The sequence below is a fragment of the Lonchura striata genome, chromosome 1, assembly GCF_046129695.1.
Source record: "Lonchura striata isolate bLonStr1 chromosome 1, bLonStr1.mat, whole genome shotgun sequence".
Taxonomy (NCBI): domain Eukaryota; kingdom Metazoa; phylum Chordata; class Aves; order Passeriformes; family Estrildidae; genus Lonchura; species Lonchura striata.
Window position 1 is genome coordinate 1,054,162 of NC_134603.1, and position 12,581 is coordinate 1,066,742.

Sequence of the window (12,581 nt, forward strand, 5' to 3'; positions counted from 1 at the left end):
GAGGAAAGAGCTCGGGGTAATTCCAGAGGAAAGAGCTCGGGGGTAATTCCAGAGGAAAGAGCTCTGGGTAATTCCAGAGGAAAGAGCTCCGGGGTAATTCCAGAGGAAAGAGCTCTGGGATAATTCCAGAGGAAAGAGCTCCCGGGCAATTCCAGAGGAAAGAGCTCGGGGTAATTCCAGAGGAAAGAGCTCGGGGGTAATTCCAGAGGAAAGAGCTCTGGGTAATTCCAGAGGAAAGAGCTCCGGGGTAATTCCAGAGGAAAGAGCTCTGGGATAATTCCAGAGGAAAGAGCTCTGGGTAATTCCAGAGGAAAGAGCTTGGGGGTAATTCCAGAGGAAAGAGCTCCGGGTAATTCCAGAGGAAAGAGCTCCGGGGTAATTCCAGAGGAAAGAGCTCCCGGGTAATTCCAGAGGAAACAGCTCCGGGGTAATTCCAGAGGAAAGAGCTCCCGGGTAATTCCAGAGGAAAGAGCTCCGGGGTAATTCCAGAGGAAAGAGCTCCGGGGTAATTCCAGAGGAAAGAGCTCTGGGATAATTCCAGAGGAAAGAGCTCCGGGGCAATTCCAGAGGAAAGAGCTCCGGGGTAATTCCAGAGGAAAGAGCTCGGGGGTAATTCCAGAGGAAAGAGCTCCGGGGTAATTCCAGAGGAAAGAGCTCCGGGGCAATTCCAGAGGAAAGAGCTCCCGGGTAATTCCAGAGGAAAGAGCTCCGGGGCAATTCCAGAGGAAAGAGCTCGGGGTAATTCCAGAGGAAAGAGCTCTGGGATAATTCCAGAGGAAAGAGCTCCGGGGTAATTCCAGAGGAAAGAGCTCCGGGATAATTCCAGAGGAAAGAGCTCGGGGCAATTCCAGAGGAAAGAGCTCCGGGATAATTCCAGAGGAATCGCAGACTGCCCCGGGACACCGGGAATTCCGGGATGGGCCCCCGGATCCCGATATCCCCCCACCACGGGGATCCTCCGGGAATTGCATCCCAGCACCCCCACAGCCAGGAATTCCAGCCCAAAATCCCAATATTCCCTCGGGATCCGTTCCCTGTTTCCCATCCCTCCAGTCTTTACCCCAAACCCCTCTGCGGCTCTCCCAGAAAAACCCCTGGAAAAGGCTCTGGGGACCTCCTGGAATTCCCATTTTCCTGCTGCACATTCCCAGCAATCCCAGCTCCTCCCGATCCCAGGGGATCTTCCCCTCCCGCAGGGCCGCCGGCTCCAGGATTGATCCCAAATCCCGGAAAATCCGGCTGAGCAAACGGGGATGGGCTGGAAGGAGCTGCGGGAATCGGGATTTAACCGGAATCCTCAAACCACGGAGCCCTAAATCCATGGAATCGTGGCAGGCTTCGGGATGGAAAGGATTTTAGGGATGATCCCATTCCCGTGGGGCAGCTCCCCTATGCCGGGATGCTCCAGGGATGTTCTCTGGGAATTCCATCCCAGGCAGGAATTCCCTCCCGAAATCCCAGAAATCCAAGGAAAAGCCAGGCCTGGGGGAATTTGGGAGCATCCTGGCTGATCCCGGGTGGAATTTGTGCCGACGGAGCCACGGAAAACAGGGAATGACACCGGGAAACCCCCAGGGATGGCAGAACCTGCTCCAGCAAATCCAGATTTTCCAGCCCCATCCCATGATCCCGGTCTGACATCCACAGGGATGGGAATTCCAGCCCTGGACAGCTTTTTCCAGGGGGAATATTCCCAAAGATCCCACTGGAACATCTCCGAGTGCCACAATCCCAGGGATTTATCCCGCTGGGAATGGGAATTCCAGCCCTGGACAGCTTTTTCCAGGGGGAACATTCCCAAAAATCCCACCTAACCACTCCAAGAAACTGCCTGAGGCCGTTCCCTCAGCTCCAAAGGATTTTGAGGATTCTGATATCCCAAAATTTCCATCGTTTTACTGAAATCCAGGAAAAACCACTCACATGTTCCTGCCTGAACAAAAGTGGGATTTTCCTGAGCAGATCCCACTTTATCCAAGCACATCTCCCAAAATTCCCTCCCCGCGTTAATCCCGGCGCTTGCAGGGCCAAATCCACGGAAAACTTTCCTTAGGACGGGCTCAGGGATTAATTAGGAGCGGGATAGGACGGAGCCATTCCCGAAAATTTGGGATAAGGAGCGCCAAAGCCGAATCCCGGCGTTTTCCCAGCCCTGCCAGGGTTTTGGGTTTTTTTGGGAAGAGGGAACAAAGGCTCTGGAAGTGGCTCGGGGCCGGGATCAGCGCTCCCCCCACTGGCAGCTCCGGATGCATTCCCGAGCTTTTCCACACATTCCCGAAATCGTTATTCCGGAGAAACCCCGCTCCGGGGGCGGCCTCGGCTCCGGAGGATCCTCTGGAAAAATCCCCCATGGAGTTGTTGGGATCCCCCCGGAATTCGGCGGCGCCATCCCGATCCCGTTCCCATTCCCGGTGCATCCCGGCCTTTCCCGGGCCGTTTTTCCAGCCGTAATTCCGGAATTTTCCCCTCTGCGAGGTTTGGTCCCGGTCAGGCTGCGGCTCCCGGGGCCTTTCCAGGAGAATTCCGGGATCCGGCCGCCCCCGGAGCGCCGGGAATTGCCAGCGCCGCTAATGGATTGAGCAGGGATTCGGGAAGAGCCGCGGGTTTTGCCGGGAATATCCGAGCCCTGCGGGTGTTCCCGGGATTCTGAGCTCTTCCCGAGGTTTTCCAAGCCTGAGCTCCTGGAATTCCTGAGCAGGGGCCTCGGAATACGCAGCATTCCCAAAAATCCCTCCCTCCACCGAGCCGACACGGAGACGGAAATCAGGGAATTGCAGAGCCTGGAAAAGGCCAACCCGGCCCTGTCCCCATCCCACATCCGCAGGGATGGAAATCCTGGGAATGGGGATTCCATCCCAGAATTCCAGCCGGGAATGGGGATCCCAGCCTGGCCACATCCGCAGGGATGGGAAATCCTGGGAATGGGGATCCCAGCCCGGAATTCCAGCCGGGAATGGGGATCCCATCCCAGAATTCCAGCTGGGAATGGGGATCCCAGCCTGGCCACATCCACAGGGATGGGAAATCCTGGGAATGGGGATCCCAGCCTGGAATTCCAGCCGGGAATGGGGATCCCAGCCTGGCCACATCCACAGGGATGGGAAATCCTGGGAATGGGGATTCCAGCCCGGAATTCCAGCCGGGAATGGGGATCCCAGCCCGGAATTCCAGCCGGGAATGGGGATTCCAGCCCGGAATTCCAGCCGGGAATGGGGATCCCATCCTGGAATTCCAGCCGGGAATGGGGATCCCATCCCAGAATTCCAGCTGGGAATGGGGATTCCAGCCCGGAATTCCAGCCGGGAATGGGGATCCCATCCCAGAATTCCAGCCGGGAATGGGGATCCCATCCCAGAATTCCAGCCAGGAATGGGGATCCCATCCCAGAATTCCAGCCGGGAATGGGGATCCCAGCCTGGCCACATCCACAGGAATGGAAATCCTGGGAATGGGGATTCCAGCCCGGAATTCCAGCCGGGAATGGGGATTCCAGCCCGGAATTCCAGCCGGGAATGGGGATCCCATCCCAGAATTCCAGCCGGGAATGGCAATTCCTGCCTGGCCACATCCACAGGGATGGGAATTCCAGCTGGGAATGGAGATTCCAGCCCACAATTCCAGCCCTTTCCAGGGTAACATTCCCAAAAATTCCAACCTGAAGCCATTCCCAAGTCCATCAGTTTTCCCCGGACACCAAATCCGTCACTTCCATCTCAAATCCAGGACAAAATTCCACGAATTCCGTGGGATCCTACCTCCTCATCCGAGCTGTCTTCCTCGTACTCATCGTGGACGACCAGATCCTGCTTCCCTTCCAAGGGGGAATCGTCTTCCAAGGTTTTCCTCTTCCCGGGAGCCTGGGAAAATCGGGAAGAAGCAGCTCAGCAAGACCCCATCCCGAAATTCCCGGAATTTTGTGTCCCGGGGAAGGAAAGGAGCTCGTTAATCCCAGCCTGGAAGGGCAGGGTTGGGATGGGAGTGGGAAATGCCACGGGATGAGGGGCCAGGAAGCGGCACGGACACGGATCCATGGAAAAGGGGTGTGGAATGCCAGGGAAAAGTGGGAATTCTGCCTGGCTCAGATCCCAGCTGGACTCCGGATCCGACAGCAGAGGGGTTTGGGAATGAGCTGGGAATGCGCACGCGGAGCTGGGAATTCCAGGAGAATTCCAGAGCCTTTTCCAGGGTTTTTCTGGGAGAGCTGGAGAGGGGTTTGGGATGCAGGAGGGAAACAGGGAATGGCTCCCCACGGAACGTTGGGATTTTGGGATGGAATTCCCGGAGAATCCAGGGCTGCCCCAGGATCCCTGGAACATCCCGGGATAGCGGGAGCTGCCCCATGGGAACGGGATCATCCCAGAGATCACTTCCCACCCAAAGCAGTCGGGAATTCCCAGGGAAAAGCCTGGAACTCCTTCCCAGCTCATCTGAGTTCCGAAGGAATTCTGGATCCCTTCTATCCCTGTCTGGAAAACCTGGATCCAGAGATCTCTGGGATGAGAATTCCTGGCGGGATCAGGCTCATCCAGCACTCCCCAGTTCGTCCCAGTCTCTCCCAGAGCAGCTCCAGCTGCCCAGAATTCCCAGATTCCCAGATTTCTGTGGGATAACCTGATCCTGCTGCTAAAGGGGCTCTGGGAATGCTCACAAGTTTCCCTGGAAAAGCTTTTCCCCTGGAAAACCGATTTTCCCCTGTCCAGGAGCCCCCTTGGAGTGGAATCGGGGTCGGGATTGAGGAACGACTGGAAAAGTGGGATCAGGGTCGGGATCCAGGGAATGACAGGAAAACGGGATTGGGATTCAGGAATGATTGGAAAAGCGGGATCGGGATTCAGGGAATGACAGGAAAAGCGGGATTGGGATTCAGGAATGATTGGAAAAGCGGGATCGGGATCCAGGAATGATTGGAAAAGCGGGATCGGGATTCAGGGAATGACAGGAAAAGCGGGATCGGGATCCAGGGAATGACAGGAAAAGCGGGATCAGGATTCAGGGAATGACAGGAAAAGCGGGATCGGGATTCAGGAATGATTGGAAAAGCGGGATCGGGATTCAGGGAATGACAGGAAAAGCGGGATCGGGATTCAGGAATGATTGGAAAATTGCAATCAGGATTCAGGGAATGACAGGAAAAGCGGGATCGGGATCCAGGAATGATTGGAAAAGCGGGATCAGGATTCAGGGAATGACAGGAAAAGCGGGATCGGGATTCAGGGAATGGCAGGAAAACCGGGATCGGGATCCAGGGAATGACAGGAAAAGTGGGATTTGGATTCAGGAATGACAGGAAAAGCGGGATCGGGATTCAGGAATGATTGGAAAAGCGGGATCAGGATCCAGGGAATGACAGGAAAAGCGGGATCGGGATCCAGGGAATGGCAGGAAAAGCGGGATCGGGATTCAGGGAATGACAGGAAAAGCGGGATCGGGATCCAGGGAATGACAGGAAAAGCGGGATCGGGATCCAGGGAATGGCAGGAAAAGCGGGATCGGGATTCAGGGAATGACAGGAAAAGCGGGATCGGGATCCAGGGAATGGCAGGAAAAGCGGGATCGGGATCCAGGGAATGACAGGAAAAGCAGGGTCGGGATCCAGGGAATGGCAGGAAAAGCGGGATCAGGATTCAGGAATGACAGGAAAAGCGGGATCAGGATCCAGGGAATGACAGGAAAAGCGGGATCGGGATTCAGGGAATGACAGGAAAAGCGGGATCGGGATCCAGGGAATGACAGGAAAAGCGGGATCGGGATCCAGGGAATGACAGGAAAAGCGGGATCAGGATTCAGGGAATGACAGGAAAAGCGGGATCGGGATTCAGGGAATGACAGGAAAAGCGGGATTGGGATTCAGGGAATGGCAGGAAAAGCGGGATCGGGATTCAGGAATGATTGGAAAAGCGGGATTTGGATTCAGGAATGACAGGAAAAGCGGGATCGGGATTCAGGGAATGACAGGAAAAGCGGGATCGGGATTCAGGGAATGACAGGAAAAGCGGGATCGGGATTCAGGAATGACAGGAAAAGCGGGATCGGGATTCAGGAATGACAGGAAAAGCGGGGTCGGGATTCAGGGAATGATTGGAAAAGCGGGATCGGGATTCAGGAATGATTGGAAAAGCGGGATCAGGATCCAGGAATGATTGGAAAAGCGGGATCGGGATCCAGGAATGATTGGAAAAGCGGGATCAGGATTCAGGGAATGACAGGAAAAGCGGGATCGGGATTCAGGAATGACAGGAAAAGCGGGATCAGGATTCAGGGAATGACAGGAAAAGCGGGATCGGGAGTCAGGAATGACAGGAAAAGCGGGATCGGGATTCAGGAATGACAGGAAAAGCGGGATCGGGATTCAGGAATGATTGGAAAAGCAGCTCGGCCAGCTCCCGGCTCCGGGCCGGGCGGGATCGGGATCCCGGAGCGGGGATGGGATTACCGGGAAAACAAAGGCGGCTCTGAGGCCGGGACGCTCCGCGGGGATCCGGGATAAATCTTTTCCCAGGTTTCTGGCGCTGGGATGCGGCCGGGCTTGGGTTTCACCTTCCCCGGCTGCCCCCGCGCCGCCGGAGACAGAAAATCCCGGAGACGGGAAATCCCGGAGACGGAAAATCCCGGAGACGGGAAACGGGAAATCCCGGTGTTACGGTGTGACCCGGTCCGTCCCGGTCTGTCCCAGTCCGTCCTGGCCTGTCCTAGTCCATCCCGGTCCGTCCCGGTCCGTCCCAGTCTGTCCCGGTCCATCCCAGTCTGTCCCAGTCTGTCCCAGTCTGTCCCGGTCCGTCCCGGTCCGTCCCAGTCTGTCCCGGTCCATCCCAGTCTGTCCCGGTCCATCCCAGTCTGTCCCAGTCCATCCCAGTCTGTCCCGGTCCGTCCCGGTCCGTCCCAGTCTGTCCCGGTCCATCCCAGTCTGTCCCAGTCCATCCCAGTCCGTCCCGGTCTGTCCCGGTCCGTCCCGGTCCGTCCCGGTCCGTCCCAGTCTGTCCCGGTCTGTCCCGGTCTGTCCCGGTCCGTCCCGGTCCGTCCCGGTCTGTCCCGGTCTGTCCCGGTCCGTCCCGGTCCGTCCCGGTCCGTCCCGGTCCGTCCCGGTCCGTCCCGGTCTGTCCCAGTCCATCCCGGTCTGTCCCAATCCCATCCCAGTCCATCCCAGTCCCATCCCAGTCCATCCCATTTTTTCCCAGTCCATCCCAGTTTTTCCCATAAAACCCTGCTTTTCCACAGAAACCCCCGAGTACCCCTGGAGCGCTGTGGGAGCAGCCTTGGAAAAACTGGGAGCTCTGGGAACAGCCCTGGAAAAGTTTGGGAACAGCCCTGGAAAAGTTTGGGAACAGCCCTGGAAAAGTCTGGGAACAGCCCTGGAAAAGTTTGGGAGCTCTGGCTGGGAGAAGCAGCAGGAAAAGTGAAAACTGGGATTGAACTGGAGACAGGGAATGGAATGGGAAAATCCTGGAGTTCTGGAATGCTTTGGGATGGAAGGGATCTCCGGGATGATCCCATTCCCACGGGGCAGCTCCTGATGTCCAAGGAAAGTGCAGGATTCTCTGGGAATTCCATCCCAAAATCCCAACATTCCATCGTCAATCCTGGTTTTCCAGCCTCAATCCCAGTTTTCCAGCCCCAAATCCAGGAACACCCAAATCCAGGAACACCCAAATCCAGGAGCCCCCCAAATCCAGGAGTCCCCAAATCCAGGAGCCCCAAATTCAGGAGCCCCCAAATCCAGGATCCCCCCAAATACAGGAGCCCCAAATTCAGGAGCCCCCAAATACAGGAGCCCCCCAAATCCAGGAATCCCCCAAATCCAGGCAGGATCGGGATGGGAGCCCCAAATCCAGGAACTCCCCAAATCCAGGAGCCCCCCAAATCCAGGAGCCCCCCAAATCCAGGAGCCCCCAAACCCAGGCAGGATCGGGATGGGAGCCCCAAATCCAGGCAGGATCGGGACGGGAGCCCCCAAATCCAGAACCCCCAAATCCAGGAGCCCCCAAATCCAGGCAGGATCGGGATGGGAGCCCCCAAATCCTTGGCAGGATCGGGATGGGAGCCCCCAAATCCAGGCAGGATCAGGATGGGAGCCCCGAAATCCAGGAACCCCCCAAACCCAGGCAGGATCGGGATGGGAGCCCCAAATCCAGGCAGGATCGGGATGGGAGCCCCCAAATCCAGCAACCCCCCAAATTCAGGAGCCCCCAAATCCAGGAGCCCCAAATTCAGGACAGGAAGGGGATGGGAGCCCCCAAATCCAGGAATCCCCCAAATCCAGAACCCCCAAATCCAGGAGCCCCCAAACCCAGGCAGGATCGGGATGGGAGCCCCAAATCCAGGCAGGATCGGGATGGGAGCCCCAAATCCTTGGCAGGATCGGGATGGGAGCCCCAAATCCAGGCAGGATCGGGATGGGAGCCCCAAATCCTTGGCAGGATCGGGATGGGAGCCCCAAATCCTTGGCAGGATCGGGATGGGAGCCCCAAATCCTTGGCAGGATCAGGATGGGAGCCCCAAACCCTTGGCAGGATCGGGATGGGAGCCCCAAATCCTTGGCAGGATCGGGATGGGAGCCCCAAACCCTTGGCAGGATCGGGATGGGAGCCCCAAATCCTTGGCAGGATCGGGATGGGAGCCCCAAACCCTTGGCAGGATCGGGATGGGAGCCCCAAACCCTTGGCAGGATCGGGATGGGAGCCCCAAACCCTTGGCAGGATCGGGATGGGAGCCCCAAATCCAGGCAGGATCGGGATGGGAGCCCCAAATCCAGGCAGGATCGGGATGGGAGCCCCAAACCCTTGGCAGGATCGGGATGGGAGCCCCAAACCCAGGCAGGATCGGGATGGGAGCCCCAAATCCAGGCAGGATCGGGATGGGAGCCCCAAACCCTTGGCAGGATCGGGATGGGAGCCCCAAACCCTTGGCAGGATCGGGATGGGAGCCCCCAAATCCTTGGCAGGCTCGCAGTCAGGCCCTCACCTGTGCCTGGGGACCCGAGGGGCTCCCGGGAGCTTCTTCCTCCTCCTCCTCCTCCTCCTCCTCCTCCTCCTCCCCATTCCCGGAGCACTCGCTGTCGCTTCCGGAATCTTCCAGGCCGGAATACACGCTGCTCTCCTCGCTCTGCTCGCTGTCCGAGAGCTCCGGGCTGCCTCCCGAGGGGCTGGGCTGCGAGGGACAGCACCCAGGGGTCACGGGGACACCCGGGGACACCCAGGGACACCCAGGGGTCACGGGGACACCCAGGGACACCCAGGGGACACAGGGACACCCAGGGGACATCCAGGGGGACACGGGGACACCCGGGGGACACCCAGGGGGACACGGGGACACCCAGGGGACCCCGGGGGACACGGGGACACCCAGGGGTCACGGGGACACCCAGGGACACCCAGGGGTCACGGGGACACCCAGGGGACACAGGGACACCCAGGGACACCCAGGGGACACAGGGACACCTGGGGGACACCCAGGGGACACCCAGGGGTCACAGGGACACCCGGGGGTCACAGGGACACACAGAGGACACAGGGGACACCCAGGGGACACGGGGACACCCAGGGGACACCCAGAGGTCACAGGGACACCCAGAGGTCACGGGGACACCCAGGGGTCACGGGGACACCCAGGGGACACAGGGACACCCAGGGGACACCCAGGGGACACAGGGACACCCAGGGGACACCCAGGGGTCACAGGGACACCCGGGGGTCACAGGGACACCCAGGGGGACACGGGGACACCCAGGGACACCCAGGGGTCACAGGGACACCCATGAGACACCCAGGGGTCACAGGGACACCCAGGGGACATTGAGGACACCCAGGGGTCACAAGGGACATTGGGTACACCCAGGGGTCACGGGGGACACCCAGGGGTCACAGGGACACCCGGGGGTCACAGGGACACCCGGGGGTCACAATGGAAATTGGGGACACCTGGGGGTCACAGGGACACCCAGGGGTCACAAGGGACATTGGGTACACCCAGGGGTCACGGGGGACACCCAGGGGTCACAGGGACACCCACGGGTCACAAGGGACATTGAGGACACCCAGGGGTCACAGGGACACCCACGGGTCACAAAGGACATTGGGGACACCCAGGGGTCACGGGGGACACCCAGGGGTCACAGGGACACCCACGGGTCACAGGGACACCCAGGGGTAACAAGGGACATTGGGGACACCCAGGGGTCACGGGGGACACCCAGGGGTCACAGGGACACCCACGGGTCACAGGGACACCCAGGGGTAACAAGGGACATTGGGGACACCCAGGGGTCACGGGGGACACCCAGGGGTCACAGGGACACCCACGGGTCACAGGGACACCCAGGGGTAACAAGGGACATTGGGGACACCCAGGGGTCACGGGGGAAACGCAGGGGTCACAGGGAAACCCGGGGGACATTGGGGACACCCAAGGGTCACAGGGGACATTGAGGACACCCAGAGAACATTGGGGACACCCAGGGGACACGGGGGGAAAAAAGGGGGAACATTAGGCACCCCCAGGGGAAATGGGGGGGAAACGGGGGGACACAGAAAGAATAGAAAGAACCCCTCAGAACCAAACTGGACCCACCCCCAGTTACTGGGTCACACCTCAGAACCAAACCGGACCCCCAAATTTCTGGGTCTACCCTCAGAACAAGCCCAAATACCCCTCAGTGCTGCATTCCCCCTCAGGAGAAAGCCAAAAATCCCCATGGAGACCAGGCTGGACCCGCCATTCCCAGAGCTCTCAGTGCCGGGTTCCCTCACACAGACCAGGCTGGACCCGCCATTCCCAGAGCTCTCAGTGCCCCATTCCCTCACACAGACCAGGCTGGACCCGCCATTCCCAGAGCTCTCAGTGCCCCATTCCCTCACACAGACCAGGCTGGACCCGCCATTCCCAGAGCTCTCAGTGCCGGGTTCCCTCACACAGACCACGCTGGACCCGCCATTCCCAGAGCTCTCAGTGCCGGGTTCCCTCACACAGACCAGGCTGGACCCGCCATTCCCAGAGCTCTCAGTGCCGGGTTCCCTCACACAGACCAGGCTGGACCCGCCATTCCCAGAGCTCTCAGTGCCGGGTTCCCTCATGGAGACCAGGCTGGACCCGCCATTCCCAGAGCTCTCAGTGCCCCATTCCCTCACACAGACCAGGCTGGACCCGCCATTCCCAGAGCTCTCAGTGCCCCATTCCCTCATGGAGACCAGGCTGGACCCGCCATTCCCAGAGCTCTCAGTGCCGGGTTCCCTCACACAGACCAGGCTGGACCCGCCATTCCCAGAGCTCTCAGTGCCGGGTTCCCTCATGGAATCCAGGCTGGACCCGCCATTCCCAGAGCTCTCAGTGCCGGGTTCCCTCACACACACCAGGCTGGACCCGCCATTCCCAGAGCTCTCAGTGCCGGGTTCCCTCACACACACCAGGCTGGACCCGCCATTCCCAGAGCTCTCAGTGCCCCATTCCCTCACACACACCAGGCTGGACCCGCCATTCCCAGAGCTCTCAGTGCCCCATTCCCTCACACAGACCAGGCTGGACCCGCCATTCCCAGAGCTCTCAGTGCCGGGTTCCCTCACACAGACCAGGCTGGACCCGCCATTCCCAGAGCTCTCAGTGCCGGGTTCCCTCACACACACCAGGCTGGACCCGCCATTCCCAGAGCTCTCAGTGCCCCATTCCCTCACACAGACCAGGCTGGACCCGCCATTCCCAGAGCTCTCAGTGCCCCATTCCCTCACACAGACCAGGCTGGACCCGCCATTCCCAGAGCTCTCAGTGCCGGGTTCCCTCACACACACCAGGCTGGACCCGCCATTCCCAGAGCTCTCAGTGCCCCATTCCCTCACACAGACCAGGCTGGACCCGCCATTCCCAGAGCTCTCAGTGCCGGGTTCCCTCACACAGACCAGGCTGGACCCGCCATTCCCAGAGCTCTCAGTGCCGGGTTCCCTCACACACACCAGGCTGGACCCGCCATTCCCAGAGCTCTCAGTGCCCCATTCCCTCACACAGACCAGGCTGGACCCGCCATTCCCAGAGCTCTCAGTGCCCCATTCCCTCACACAGACCAGGCTGGACCCGCCATTCCCAGAGCTCTCAGTGCCCCATTCCCTCACACAGACCAGGCTGGACCCGCCATTCCCAGAGCTCTCAGTGCCCCATTCCCTCACACAGACCAGGCTGGACCCGCCATTCCCAGAGCTCTCAGTGCCGGGTTCCCTCATGGAGACCAGGCTGGACCCGCCATTCCCAGAGCTCTCAGTGCCGGGTTCCCTCACACAGACCAGGCTGGACCCGCCATTCCCAGAGCTCTCAGTGCCCCATTCCCTCACACACACCAGGCTGGACCCGCCATTCCCAGAGCTCTCAGTGCCGGGTTCCCTCATAGAGACCAGACTGGACCCGCCATTCCCAGAGCTCTCAGTGCCCCATTCCCTCACACAGACCAGGCTGGACCCGCCATTCCCAGAGCTCTCAGTGCCCCATTCCCTCACACAGACCAGGCTGGACCCGCCATTCCCAGAGCTCTCAGTGCCGGGTTCCCTCACACAGACCAGGCTGGACCCGCCATTCCCAGAGCTCTCAGTGCCCCATTCCCTCACACA

General features: G+C 59.6%; 1 protein-coding gene across 1 annotated transcript in view; it reads right to left on the reverse strand.

Annotated features, from left to right (window-relative positions):
- Positions 1-12,581, reverse strand: part of BOP1 (BOP1 ribosomal biogenesis factor) — an 86,409-nt gene that overhangs the window by 70,356 nt on the left and 3,472 nt on the right. Inside the window, exons 2-3 of the mRNA XM_077781671.1 lie at positions 8,959-9,144; positions 3,756-3,857 (exon numbers count right to left, since the gene is read on the reverse strand). Of these exons, the coding sequence (XP_077637797.1) occupies positions 3,756-3,857; positions 8,959-9,144 (288 nt within the window). The remainder of the gene's footprint in view (positions 1-3,755; positions 3,858-8,958; positions 9,145-12,581) is intronic.